At 43.3% G+C, this 14,763-nt stretch overlaps 1 protein-coding gene across 1 annotated transcript in view; it reads left to right on the forward strand.

Annotated features, from left to right (window-relative positions):
• The first annotated feature begins 5,752 nt into the window (after positions 1 to 5,752).
• Positions 5,753 to 14,763, forward strand: part of PHYHIPL (phytanoyl-CoA 2-hydroxylase interacting protein like) — a 58,656-nt gene continuing 49,645 nt past the window's right edge. Inside the window, exon 1 of the mRNA XM_034435357.2 lies at positions 5,753 to 5,883. Within this exon, the coding sequence (XP_034291248.1) occupies positions 5,757 to 5,883 (127 nt within the window). The 5' untranslated portion in view covers positions 5,753 to 5,756. The remainder of the gene's footprint in view (positions 5,884 to 14,763) is intronic.

Consider the following 14,763-nt stretch of genomic DNA (forward strand, 5'->3'; position numbering starts at 1 on the left):
CTGACTCTGCTGCTAGCTCTGCTGGCAGCCGATGGGCCGCAACAAACCCACAGAGCCTTAGACAAACCACAGAGGAGGACGAGGAAAAGGAGCACAGAGTGAAAAATACAGAAAATCACAGTTGCAAGGACCGGTTTGTAGAGGTTTCCTGCGAGTGGCCTTCACTGAGGGTGGCCAACAGCCTGAATCCAGGAGAAATGAATTCTTATCTCTATAGTCACTTGTAAATTTTTCAGGGCCATTAGCCCTTATCTTTCTAAGCACTCACCCTTCATTGCTGTCTGTCCCACATTTCATCTGGAAATTAACAGGCACATAAAGAGCCTAGAGATTGGATCCTTGATCATCTAGGAACCACAGGAAAAGCTCATGCATCTTATACTGTGCTTGACATTATTGTCATTAAGAATTGGCTTGAGCATTATAGGTCCAGAAACATCTGTTGCTTGCAGTTCCTGGCAACTGAAGAGCCATAGATGACCATTCCTTTATTGCGCAAGAAAATTGCCAGGGACATCTTCAGGATGGAATAGAACAGAGGTCTTCAAACTTGGCTGGCTGGAGAATTCTGAGAGTTGAAGTCCACAAGTCTTAAAGCTGCCAAGTTTGAAGACCTTTGGAATAGAACAATGTTAAGATGGCAACCATGAAGGTGCAGTCAAAGTTCTGCCTACTGCTTTGCATGTTTTCTGGGTAAAGCCTTGATTGCACCAAAATGGAAGTCATCTTAACTTTTTTGAGGGCATACCTGGATCTGTTGATTGGTTTGCACCTGAATCCTACAAATTTGCTCCCATCTCTTGGAGGCACGGTGAATTCTCGCCTTACTCTCCAGCTAAAACATGATTGTTTGTGTTGTGTTTCAATGTGCCACATGTCTTTCACGATGTAGAACTTCACATCAAAGGAAAAGGTAACAAGAAAGGAATGAGGCAGGGAACCCACCTAAAATCAAACCCTGCCCATGCTGACAGGGAGAAAAGGAGAAGCGGGGAAGGAAGGAAGGTTGTGAACATGACAGAACAGAAATTCAGTTACTTTTATGGCCTTCGCATCAGCTTTGCACAAGTGAAATAAGATATTGTAGCCCTGCAGGCGTTCAGCCTTTTCAGCCTTGTGACTCAGCATTAATCCTAATCTACAGCACGGATTTCATGTTTCATTGATACCAATAAGTGTCTTTACCCATCTCCCTTCTGATGCCTCTCCCAAAAAAACCCTCCAAATCACACAAGGCTGATGGCAAGGGAGGGAGGGAGGGAGGGAGGGAGGGAGGGAGGGAGAGAGGGAGGGAGAGAGGAAGGAAGGAAGGAAGGAAGGAAGGAAGGAAGGAAGGAAGGAAGGAAGGAAGGAAGGAAGGATCTGTTGCTATGTTTCCGAAGTTGGGAACCACCACAGGCATGAGGCTTCATTTGTCTAGTTGGGGATTATGGGAACTGAAATCCAACACAACTGGGCAAGCCCAAATTCAACAGAATTGGGTTCTGTGCGTCTTAATTTTTTAACTTCTTGCACCCTTTCTGTACTTTGCAGAAGAATGCCTACTCTGAAAAGGAACAGTAGGTTGGACATCTGCTGTTCTTCTAGAACCCATTCACTAGTGACTCACTTTAGTGGCAACAAACGTGCCTGTTCCACACCAATTTAGCTGTTCTCTATGATGTTGTTCACATGTGTGCCTTCTACATGCATCCACACTAGACTTCATCCTACCATGGTCACCTGGAAACCATGATGGAGATAGACACCATGGAGGCATCTCTGCTTTGGATATGAGGTTCATCTCAGGATGTTGGCCAAACATTCTCCTTCTGCCAAAGAAAAGGAAATCCTACAGTATTGCACCTATTTTTTTTTTTCCTTCAAAGAACAAAAAGCTGCTTTGAGACACTGTGGTGCTGGATGGACAGATCTTCTGTCTCTTTCCTTGGGTTTTGAGGCTGAACTAGATCTTTTAGTTGCAGCTCTTAGGGACCTAAGTTCTGGAAAATGAAAGAATGATGCTGCGTCCTGAAGGATGGACCTTCTGCATCTCACACTAATAAAAGTTTTGGATAGCAAAATCTCCAAAGCCACAAGATGACTTCCGGAGAATCAGGATTAGAGTAAAAAATCGGGAGAATGAGACTGTTATGGAAATCTGTATAATTTAAAGTCATTCCGTGGGCAAGCACCCTATTTTTAAAAACATGATAGCTGGGGTTTTTTTTAGGTGATTGGTTTATTTATTTATTTTTAGGAGATTGCAGAGACTGATCTTGGGCTCCTCCAACCAAACGCTTCAAACGCTGGAAAAAGAGGCAGCAAGTTTGAACGTCGCTCTCATTGGGCAGCCAGCAAGTTATACAAAACAACCACTTTCTGTTCTCATGTTTGTTTGTTTTTTAAAGCATTGCAACCTACTGGTGTATTTCCCTGCCCCCTCCAAATCAGCTGCACCATCGACAGCAAATGAATGGGGGGGGGAGGTTTGAGTCTGAATGCCTTATGTAACCCATTTAGAGAACTTGGGTGCTTGTATCTTTGTCTGCATTTTTGGGACCTATTTAGCAGCCAAGGCTGGCTGAAACCCAAGATGACTTTGAAATCCGGGACTCGTTGATATTCTGTTGCAAGAAAGCTGAATAAAGGCTTCCTTGTCCTGAAGATTTCAGTAGACAGTTGTGTTTGTATCTCAGGCGAAGCAAAGTTTTAATATGTATGCACTTGGCTGATTTAAATGGAGTGTCTCTCCTCTCTTTAAATAAGAGTTTGCTCTAATTCTTTCTTGGACTTAATTTAGTGAAACAAATTCCCTAAACTCTTTTCTAAACAAGAGGGAGAACGAACAAAATTATTCTTTTATCTGAAAGTTGCTCTACATGCTTTAGCAAGAATAAAATATTGAGACTTAAGTTGCCAAGATTTTGGGATCCAATACAATGATTTTATTCTCTCCCAAGTAGGTCAAAAGAATAAATGAATACACATATCACTTTTCAACTAAACATTTTCCAGGACATGACAAGTCAAAATCAGTAGTTGACCAAGGTTATCACCAACACACTCCTTAGCAACCTTACAGAGCTCAGTAAAACTTCTTCCCTTCCTCTTTTTTCAAAAAGAACTTATGAAGTTCCTAGAACTGGAACAATCATGCATCTAAAGTACAATTAATAAGGCAGCAATATGCTACGTCATACATTATCCCTATTTCCCCCCAGTTCTGCATATGATTCTTCTAAATCCTAAACATTCTCTGGATCCTGGTGGAGCAAACATTTGGGCTACTGTCTCCCTAGATAATATTGCTTTGATGCAAGATTTCTGAGAGGGGCAGAAAAGTAAGAATGTTTCTAGTGACCCAACTCCTTCCCACTCTCCAAAGCTTCATTCTGTTCAGAGCACATCATCTCTCCTTGGGGCAGAGGGGTTTGGAGATGACTGAGCCTGCTTATATAACAATGGCAACTGCAAAACAGAATAACAGTCAGAAGGGAACTTGGAAGTCTTCCAGTACAGGAGTCTCCAACCTCGGCAACTTTAAGACGTGTGGACTTCAGCTCCCAAGTTTGCTGGCTGAGGAATTCTGGGAGTTGAAGTCCACAAGTCTTAAAGTTGCCAAGGTTGGAGACCCCTGTTTTAGTCCAACCTGCAACCTCCACACAAATGGCTGTCCAGTCTCCTCTTAAAAACCTCCAGAGAAGGAGTATTCACAATTTCCAGAGGCAAGCTGTTCCACTGATCAATTGTTCTCACTGTCAGGAAATTCCTCCTTAGTTCTCTCCATGATTAGTTTCCATCTGTTGCTTCTTGTCCTGCCTTCAGGTACTTTGGAGAATAGCTTGACCCCCTCTTCTTTGTGGCAGCTCCTTAGAGAATAGAATAGAATAGAATAGAATAGAATAGAATAGAATAGAATAGAATAGAATAACAGAGTTGGAAGGGACCTTGGAGGTCTTCTAGTCTAACCCCCTGCTTAGGCAGGAAACCCTACACCACTTCAGACAAATGGTTATCCAATATCTTCTTAAAAAATTTCCAGTGTTGGAGCATTCACAACTTCTGGAGGCAAGTAGTTCCACTGGTTAATTGTTCTCACTGTCAGGAAATTTCTCCTTAGTTCTAGGTTGCTTCTCTCCTTGATTAGTTTCCACCCGTTGCTTCTTGTCCTGCCCTCAGGTGCTTTGGAGAATAGCTTGACTCCCTCTTCTTTGTGGCAGCCCCTGAGATATTGGAACACTGCTATCATGTCTCCCCTAGTCCTTCTTTGCATTAAACTAGACATCCCAATTCCTGCAACCGTTCTTCATATGCTTTAGCCTCCATTAGAACACTGCTATCATGTCACTCTTCATTGCTTTACTCTGCTGAGATTCTTTCTGTAGGCAAACAACAATAAAGGAACTACTCAGAAGTAACTCCATGTGTTGTTCTTGGTTCTTGGGTCCTGACAGTAGCAGTTCAGATGGTGCCTTTGAAGAAGAAATCAAGAGGCAAAAAAAGAGAGTTTTGGAGACCTCTCCCTTCCTCATAAGGGACCCCCAATCTTATTTTGGAGAATTGCAAATATACTCAAGCTGTCCAATGTCACATTGGTCTCTTGTGCTGTGGTCATACAGTGGTCAATCCTAAACATCTCTTTTTGGACTGGATGTTTCAGCCTTTCTGCACTGTCCTGGGAGCCTTCTTCCTGGAGAACTTTTACTTAATTCCTTTTTTTTATTATTCTGATAGGTACTTTTTCTACAGGTAGGTCAGATGGGTAGCTCACTGATTCTTCAGGGCAAATCATCCTTACCCTGTGCAAATTCAATGTTTTCAGAGCTGACAGGAAGTTGACTTCACTGACCAATAGAAAATGTACAGCTAGGATTCTGTGGTGGACCTCAACGCATCTTAGATGGCTTCTAGTACATTGGGAAGGAAATCAAGATGTCTTTGCCACTGCAATTCACATGGGTGCTGCTTTGGCTCCCCATCAGATATCCCAAATGTCTACTGGCTAGACAGGCAGGGGATGATGATATTTGTAATCCCTATCTGAAGATTTCTAGTGGATGTCTATGTTAATGTAGAAACTGCAGCATAAAGCAAATAGGACCCATGAACTCTTCCCTACTGACCAGGGATGATGGGGAAAAGAGCTTATTTGGACCAGCTGGTGTTTATTTACTGATTTATTGCAGAGGTCTTCAAACTTGACAGCTTTAAGACTTGTGGACTTCAGCTCCCAGAATTCTCCAGCCAGCTATCCTGGCTGGAGAATTCTGGAAGTTGAAGTCTACAAGTCTTAAAGCTGCCAAGTTTGAAGACCTCTGTTTTATTGCTTATTTTACCAGGCTTACATCCTGTTCCACTTGAATACCGGCTCCTATAGTACCATACATGTGCACAGATTCAGTAAAAACAATAGAAATGACAGCCTGCCAACAAAATCATAAAACATTAGCAAAAACCATGATGATGTATTCTACTTCTGTGGTTCAATGTGTGCAGTGGCACAAGATCTGCTGAGTTCTCGGGCCCAAAAAAAGTGAACAAAAAGCCCTTTAAGCTCAAATCAGAGTAACGAAAGGAGCATCGTAGCTGCAAGATGATCCGCTAATGAATTGCAGCCTTCCCCGATATTTGGCGCCATTGCCAAGGACTTGGCAGCCAGAGCAGGCACTGAAGGAAAAGGGCACAAAGAGAGATTGGAAGGCAGTGTTTATGCCATCCGTTCTCTTTGTGAGGAGCAAAGTTATTCTCTGAGGGAGAAGCCACAGGTTGCCAAAATGATGCCATCCACACTCAAGGAGAAAGAGTTGAAGACCTGGGGAAGAACTTCGTCACTTGCAAAAGTCGGGAGAGGAAACACCGTGAAAACCAAGCAACAGCAAGGAGGGGACCCCGGACAGGCAGGTGAGGTCTGAATACGGAGGGCTGATTTGTTGGGGTGGAAAAATAGAGAGCTTGAGGTGGGCAGGAATGGAATGGAATACTTGGAGAAGACCTGCTAAGGTGGGCTGGATGACTCCATACAACCACATTTCATTGCAAGCTCTGCTGTTGTCGTGCAGGCTGCATCATTTGGTGACATTTGGGTTGATCAAGAAAGAAATTAAGGATAGGACCAAAGAGAGTTTTTAGAAATCTCTTTCTAAAAACTAAAAAGGAGTCTCTTCCAAATCTTGATGCCTTGTTTTATTTCTTCTATATAAGTACAGACATTTGTGACAGAAGAAATGAATAAATAAATCCATGCTGGTGTAAATCTTTCCTTCCTTCCTTCCTTCCTTCCTTCCTTCCTTCCTTCCTTCCTTCCTTCCTTCCTTCCTTCCTTCCTTCCTTCCTTCCTTCCCAGATATTTTTGGTCACTGAATGTGGATGAAATTGGGTAAATGTAATTTCCAGTTTTGGAACATATCCTAGGGATCTTTACCCTTGGGCAAAGTATGGTAATATGCAAAAATGGCTATTTCATAAGGCTGAACATTTACACCTTAACTGGTTTCTAAGTGGTCATAGCCAGGGGAAAAGAAGAAAGCAAAGAAGAGTTGCAAGGGGGGGGGGGCTCAGAATAAAGGAGAATTGTTGGAGGAAGAATTATAGAAAAACAAAGAAGGCAAACGACAATATGGGGTAGAAAAATATGGGGTAGAGTCCAGTAGAAAAATATCAGGAAATATTAAAAACCAGGGAAATTAACATCTTCTCAATGAAGGCCACCAATCCTGTGTTGTAGGTATCTGGGCTTCACCAAGCAAAATGAAATCAATTTTCTTTCATCTGTTGGTTCTCATCAGTAGCAATCTTATTTTAATTATTATAGCTTAATTTTTAGGTTTATAAGCCCCTTTGTGTTTGATTTGTTAAGTTTGTCTATAAGTGTGCTAGCGTTTGGCCACATGACAATTTGATTTGGGTGTTTGAGCCATATTCTCAAGTGCAACGAACCATAAAACAAAAAGCCCTCATTAGACCAGGCTGAGGTTCTGGGAGAGGGTGTTGCTTTAGACCAGGGGTCTCCAACCTTGGCAACTTTAAGACTTGTGGACTTCAACTCCCAGAGTTCCTCAGCCAGCTTTGGGAGTTGAAGTCCACAAGTCTTAAAGTTGCCAAGGTTGGAGACCTGCTTTAGAGCACTTCCTGTGAATGTTCTCTGAATCCCAGTTCATCCATTGTTCAAGCTGCTTCCTGAAAGAAGGGGGAATTGTGGTTTCTATGGGAGGAGTGAGTTCTTTTTAAGCGCTCATGTTACTTCTGAAGAAGCAGAGATTGTTCCCATTGTTGCAGCCTTCAAGCTATTCTCCCCGTCTGGCACTTGTCTGGTTTTCGTACCTGTTTCTCTGCAGACCAGAGGGAAGGTCATGGGGTGGGGGGAGGTCTTCCTCCAGAAACTTCCTTCCATATACAAAATGCAGTTCTAGAGTTTTGACCTGCGTTTTCCCATTACCTTCTGGCTCTTCTCTCTGGGCAAAGGTTTACCTATTTATTCTTTATTCTTGGTTTTATATTGTCTTGGGAAGCCCCTTTTATGGTGTGAAATGCTGCAGTCTAGATGCAGTCTCTGATAAGTAGGTCCCTTATGGTGAAATAAAGACATGTTGCATAGTTTGGATCAGAAGAATAATGAAGATAGTCAATCAAGACACGAGTTTCCTTTGACACCTTAAAGATTAACCAACGTGGGATGGCCATGGAAAAGACTGGTAGAGAGAAGATGGGTAAGGATGTTTACCTTGAAGGGCGGAAGAGTAATAGGCAGAGCACTGTGGTTGATAGACTCAGATCTGTCTTCTCCTTCTCACCCCAATTCTCTCATCTTCCTCAGTGGGTTACAAAATGCTTTGACCACACATGCATGGTTTCTGCCTAAGAAAATAAAACTGGGCAAGAGAGGTTATTTTCAGGGTTCTCTGCCCTAGCAGACTTTGCTGAGAAATTTTAGCTGATTTGTCTTCCTTTTTCTCATCTTTCCTTGCCAGGAACTGCAAATGACTGTCTAGCCTAGGACTGCAATTATACTTTTCTTTTTTTTTTAAAGCAGGGAGCAAACTGCTTTTTAAGATACATCATATTCATTTCGCAGAAGCCTGGTTCAAAGAAAGGTTGCAGAAAGGTTCAAAAACCAAATAGGGGGCCTGGTGGCTCAGCAGACTGATAGCATTGTGATTAACACCAGCTGTCTGCAATTACTGCAAGTTCGAATCTCACCAGGCTCAAGGTTGACTCAGCCTTCCATCCTTTCTAAGGTAGGTTAAATGAGGACCCAGTTTGTGGGGGCAATAAGCTGACTTTGTATAAATATACAAAAGTATGAAGGCTATTGCTTAGTGCATTGTAAGCCGCCCTGAGTCTCTGGAGAAGGGCGGCATATAAATCAATTTTTTTAAAAAAATCATCTCGAATCAAAGCACACACACAGGCTTTAAATTGGTCTCAGGATATGAGGAAGTTTTAGTGGAGGGGGTTGAACTTACAACGTTTAGATGAGAGATAAATAGAAAGATAGAGATAGAGATGGATAGATAGATTGAGGGGGGGGAGAGAGAGAGAACGAGACTGTAAATAGATAACAATAGCAATAGCACTCAGACTTGCATACCGCATCACAGTGCTTCACAGCCCTATCTAAATGGCTTACATATGACCCCAACAATCTGGCCCCTCATTTTACTGACCTGGAAACAGTGGTGGGTTGCCCCCGGTTCGCACCGGTTCTATAGAACCGGTAGTAAAACCGGTGGGAGGCTCCACCCACTGACCCCGATGTCATCAGAACACTTCTGTGCAGGAGCAAAGCGAGCGAGTGCGCACGCGAGGCCCCACTGCGAACCGGTAGTAAAGGTAGGTAGTACCCACCCCTGCCTGGAAAGGATGGAAGGCTGAGTCAACCTTGAGCCTGCTGCGCCATCACGGAGATGGAGGGAGGAGGGGGAGAGAATCAAAGGGCTGGAAGGAATCTTGGAGGTCTTGTAGTCCAACTCCCTGTTTAAGGAAGAAGAACTTATAGCATCCTGGACAGTTGAGGGATGGAGCACCCACAACTCTGGGAGACAAACTACTCCATTGATTAATGGTTCTTTTAGGAAATTCCTCCTTAGTTGTAGGATGGACCACTCATGAACAAGAGTCAGACAACTGGAGAGGGAGGAAGTTGCAGAGGTGGGATTCAGCTGGTTCGGACTGGTTCAAGCATACCAGATGCTAATTTTACATCTGGTTCACCGAACCGGTAGTTGCAAGGACTGGCTGGCCCTGCCCACCCCGCCCTGCCTTTCCCAGGAGTCTCCACACAGCCCGTTTTGGATGCCAGGTAAGTGCAGCACCCGCATGGAGCCTCTGGGAGGGTGAAAAACGGCTCTCCTGCAAGTTCCGTAAGTCCGGAAATGGGCCTGTTTCCAGCCTCCGGAGCCCGGGGGAGGCTCGAGGAAAGCCTCAGGAGCTTGGTAAGGGCGAAAATGCTCTCCCCCCCCCACCGTGGTGCAGGAAGCTGAGTAGGCCACGCCCACCATGGCCACGCGCACCCAGCAACCGGGCAGCGAAACATTTCCTAAAATTTTTGAATCCCATCCCTGGGGAGTTGTGACTGTAACATAGTAGCATTCATCAAATCTCTACTTGTATGGGCTAGTAGTAATCATATTGCTCCAACTGCTGCAGATTCATTGATTCTTCCTCTCTGAATCATCATCCTTTGAACTGTTAATTCCCATGGATTATGTTGATGATGGAGCACTAACCAAGTCTGCCTTCTCCCATCAGAGCTACACCCTGCTAGCAACTAGGTGTAGCACCACCTCTCTTACAGAATCGGCAAATCTCTTTTACAAATGTGGCTGTGCATTGTATTTTGTAAACATCCATGCTATAAATGAACATATCAATATTAATGACTTTCTGAGCAAAGAGAAATAAATGATTAACTATCTGGAATTCATTTTGCACCTCATTAGTTTTTCCAAATCCTTTCATTTGTGGGTTTGCATTTTCAAAGCAAGATTGTTTTATTATAATTAACGTATTGATGATCTTTCCATATTATCTTGGTAAATGTCTACACAATAGAATTAAGGCACTGATTACTTTTTACAACTGTTACTTTGATTTCATATAAATTAGAGTTATCGTATCTGGGATGCAGAAATCCTGGCAATCGGTAGATGGCAGCAAAGATATCCAGAAAGCTGCATGTTTATACAGATTTTTGCAACCTGGATCTAATTTTGTGGGAGAATTAAAGCATAGATGTGGGTTTAATTTCCACATCGGTGGAAATTAAAATCACTTTCCTTTGGACTGGATCATGCCTGGATTGAATAGATAACAATTAGATCCCCCCCACTTTTTTTAGTGATCACTTGCAGTTTTTGTTGACATGCGAAAAGGGAACATTTAACTACAGAGAACATTTATGAAAGACTCTAGAATCCAGTTCTAAAGAGTTTTCCCCTTCTTGGGTAAAGGTGCTAATGTTGCTTTGACACATTCAGGGAAAAACACCCTGGTTGTGTAGTTGTTTGGTGTAATATGGCAGACACCATGGCTCGTATCTCGCATCTGCTAGACTGAGGAATGCATCTGTTCCCTTTGCAAGCATGCAAGTTGTCCTTTAAAAGTTTAAAATAACACTTTCATGGATAACCAGAGCTGCTAATTAATGGAAGCTTAAAAAAAAAAAAAAAGAAGACAGTTAAAAGAGTCATTTTTAACTGATTATTTAATTCAGCAGAAAATATTGATCTAGGCAATATTTTGAGATTATTTAATGGAGTTATGGTTAAATGACAATAAATCCTTCACTGTGCAAGGAAACCTTATTAAATTCTGTATCCAGAAATCTATGCATAAATTGCTTTCAGCGATGAATTGTCTGTAAAGCGGGAAAAGCACCAATTAAAGCACTGATAAATAACATCCCATGTTCTAGAGGTTTCCCAATATTTTTGAGGGTCTCTCCAAGGAAAAGATCAGTAGTGGGGCATGCCAACATGAGCAGTAAAACCCAGGACATTCACTAGATGGTAGCAAAGAAGCATTGAAAACTCCAATTCCAAATCTGGAGTTTTTTCTTTCTTTTAAAGAGCTTTTGATGAATGAGATGTGAGGTGAAATCCATCCATGCTGTTGAGAAAGCCTTTGAATCTAATTCAATATTTTAGTATTGCTTTATGTATTTGGAAGCTGTGGAAACATCTAATGAAGTTGGGCAGATCATAGAATTTTATCAGTTTGGCCCTACTCAGTCCTCAGATGGAGGATGGCTTGGAAACATCAGAACTAGAGTAGAAACGAGGAAAGAAGAGACACTTCTGGAACTTTCCCAAGAGAAGGGCAATCACCAGCAGTCACGACTGACTGTGTGGATCCATACATTGTTTCAAACACTCTGGAGAACATGCACCTATGCAATATGTGCTCACTCCAACACGCATTTGGGTTCACACATTTACTAAACTGGGCTTTGTTGGGCAATGCACAATGCCTGGATTCACACACTCAAAAAGAAACCATACAGTGGTTTAGTGAAACCTGTGAATCACGGCACAATCTTCTGTTTGTCTGAAGGAAGGACTTTCTAACCTCAACCAAGCTAGAAACCAGGAGACAGTGAGTTCTAGTTCCACCTTAGACATGAAAGCCGGTTGGGTGACTTTGGGTCAATCACCAGGAGATGGTGAGTTCTAGTCAGTGGTGGGATTCAAATTTTTCTACTACTGGTTCTGTGGGTATGGCTTGGTGGGCATGGCTTGGTGGGGTGGCACCTTGCTGTGAGTGACATCGAGTTGGCCATGCCCACTCAGTCACATGACCTCACCAAGCCATGCCCACCAAGCCACGCCCACAGAACTGGCACAAAAGGCAGCTCCTGCGACCTATCCCTTTATGGTCTGGGTGGGCAGGCAGGGGTGAGCGGCAACTAGGCGGAGGGGGCAGGGCCAGCCAGAGGTGGTATTTGCCAGTTCGGCAAACTAGTTAAAATTTCTGCTACCAGTTCAACCAAACTGGCTGAATACCACCTCTGGTTCTAGTTCCACCTTAGACATAAAAGCCGGCTGGGCCAGTCCCTCTTCTCTCCCCAACCTATCTCATAGGGTTGTTATTGGGAGGAAAAGAGAAGGAGGAAGGAGCATTAAGTATGTACTCTGCCTTGAGTTATTTATAAAAATAATAAAGAAGGGACAAAAACAGTCTTAAAAAATGTAGTAGTTCAGCTTTCATTCTGCGTACCAGATTCAAATTTCAAGGCACCCGTGGTTGTTTACTTCCTGTTTTTATGGACTTCAGATTTCCTTTCTTTTCTTAGACTTGTGAAAGAAGATTTTGGCACATGTGAAATATGGGGATAAATTTAATATTGTGTTAATTGTATCACTTCTCCTCACTTTCACTCATTGCTCCAGTTGCCTGCACACACCGGGGGAATTCTTATCAGTCTGAAACAGAACCGATACTATCTGAGCTGCTATATTAACTCTTTCCTAATTTAGATTACAAAGCATACAGCCAAATGTTTCATCTAATCTGATCTGGAATAAACAAACACAAATGTTTCTTATGTTGTGAGTGCAGTAACTATCCAGTGTGAATTCTAAATTTTCAGATTATATAGAGGCCCTTTTCTCCCCAAGTGAAGATTCCTAAGGAATCTAATGCTAAGGCTAAGGAAATTTGGAATCAGTGCTCAGAAAGTTTTAATGTTGTGAGCAGTGGATTCAGCTGGTTCGGGCTGGTTCACGTGGGTTCGGGCGAACCTATAGTTAAATTGCTGGCTGGCCCCGCATCTCCCTGCCCTGCCCCTTCCAGGAGTCCCCACGTGCCCCATTTTGGTTCCCAGGTAGAGAGGTCTCCTAGGCCCAAAACGGGGCACGGGGGTGCAGCGCACCCCCCATGGCCTGTTTTTGCTCCCAGGAGGCTTCAGGGAGGTTTCCTAGGCCCAAAACAGGGTGCAGGGAGGCAGTGCATCACCTCTGCAATCCGTTTTTGCTCCCAGGAGGGTCAGGAGGCCAAGTGCTGCCTGTCACATCCTCTGGCCATGCCCACCATGGCGTCACCCACCCAGCCGATCATTAAGGCAGAGAACCAGTTGTTAAATTAAATTATTTACAACCAATTCAATTATTTACAACCAACTCACAACCAATTAAATTAAATTGGTTGTGAGTACTACTTTTACATTTGGTTTTGGTCTTACAAATAATTTCATTTTATCCATCTTAGTAGTTTTTATATTGGCCGAATGCTAAAAAGCACAGGGCCTGGTTGCTTTAACCACTACACCCTAATTCTACTCCAATGAGATTTTTTTGAAGGGAGGAGCTATCTTGCCCTTTGGGGGCTGAACCAGATATGGCTTCTGATCACATAGGAAGCAAAATGAATGATCAACTGATCCTGATGATCAACTGACTGCAGTGGTCTTCCATTGTGCCAGCTACTTTGGCTGGGATGGTGAACCTTCGTGCCAACAGTCCTTGTGTCCATTGCAAGAGAAGAAGGGCTCCCTGTAAGGGGAAAACCTTGTTGCTGCAGCCAAACCTAAATGGTTCTTGTCATTGAGGAGCCCCTTTGACTCTTCAGATTAATTCATTTTCTGTACAGAAATGAAACCACAGCTACTAACGATGCTCTAGTAGACATAGTAAAAAGAGCCGTGGTGGTGCAGTTGTTAAAGTTCAGTATTGCTGCCAACTGCCAGCAGTTCGATTCACACCAACACAAGATTGACTCAGCCTTCTATCCTTCCAAAGGTCAGTAAAATGAGGACCCAGATTGTTGGGGTCAATAGGTAGACCATTTAGAGAGGGCTGTAAAGCATTGCGATATGAACCAGCAGTGTGCAGCGGCAGTCAAAAAAGCCAATGCAATCCTAAATTGCATTAACAGAGGGATACAATCAAGATCAAAGAAGGTATTAATACCACCCTATAAAGCCTCAGTAAGACCACACCTAGAATACTGCATCCAGTTTTGGTCACCACACTATAAAAAAGAGGTTGAGACTCTAGAAAGAGTGCAGAAAAGAGCAACCAGAATGATTAAGGGACTGGAGGCTAAAACATACAATGAACAGTTGCAGGAACTGGGTCTGGTTAGTCTACTGAAGAGAAGGACCAGGGGAGACAGGATAGCAGAGATCCAATATTTGAGGGGCTGCCCCAGAGAGGAGGGGGTCAAGCTATTTTCCAAAGCCCCTGAAGGCCAGACAAGGAATAATGAATGGAAACTGAACAAGGAAAGATTCAACCTAGAAATAAGGAGGAACTTTCTGACAGTGAGAACAATCAACCCATGGAACAGAAGTTGCCTTCAGAAGTTGTGGGAGCTTCATCACCGGAGGCTTTCAAGAAGAGATTGGACTGCCATTTGTCAGAAATGGTGTAGGGTCTGCTGCTTGGGCAGGGGGGTGGACTAGATGACCTACATGGTCCCTTCCAACTCTGTTAATCTGTTAAATCCTGAGATGAAACATCTGCTTGATGCAAGATCCAAAACCTTTATCATCACCAACCAACAACAGAAAGGGTTCAGGAAATAGCTCTGTCCTGGATAAAAGGATGGTGGGAGACTCATCCATGATCTCTTGTGTCACCATTTTGAGATAGGCAAGTCAGAAATGGTGTAGGGTCTCCTGCTTGGGTGGGGGGTTGGACTAGACTCTTCCAACCCTGTTAATCTAATTAGAGGTATATAAGTAAGTGCTATTGCTATTTTCCATCTCCAGATCCAAGTGGCCTTGAAATTCTTTTCCAGTTTGGTTGCTTTCTCCTCCTCCTCCTCCTCCTCCTCCTCCTCCTC

Source organism: Pantherophis guttatus, chromosome 6, assembly GCF_059756535.1.
Source record: "Pantherophis guttatus breed Tessera chromosome 6, ASM5975653v1, whole genome shotgun sequence".
NCBI lineage: Eukaryota > Metazoa > Chordata > Lepidosauria > Squamata > Colubridae > Pantherophis > Pantherophis guttatus.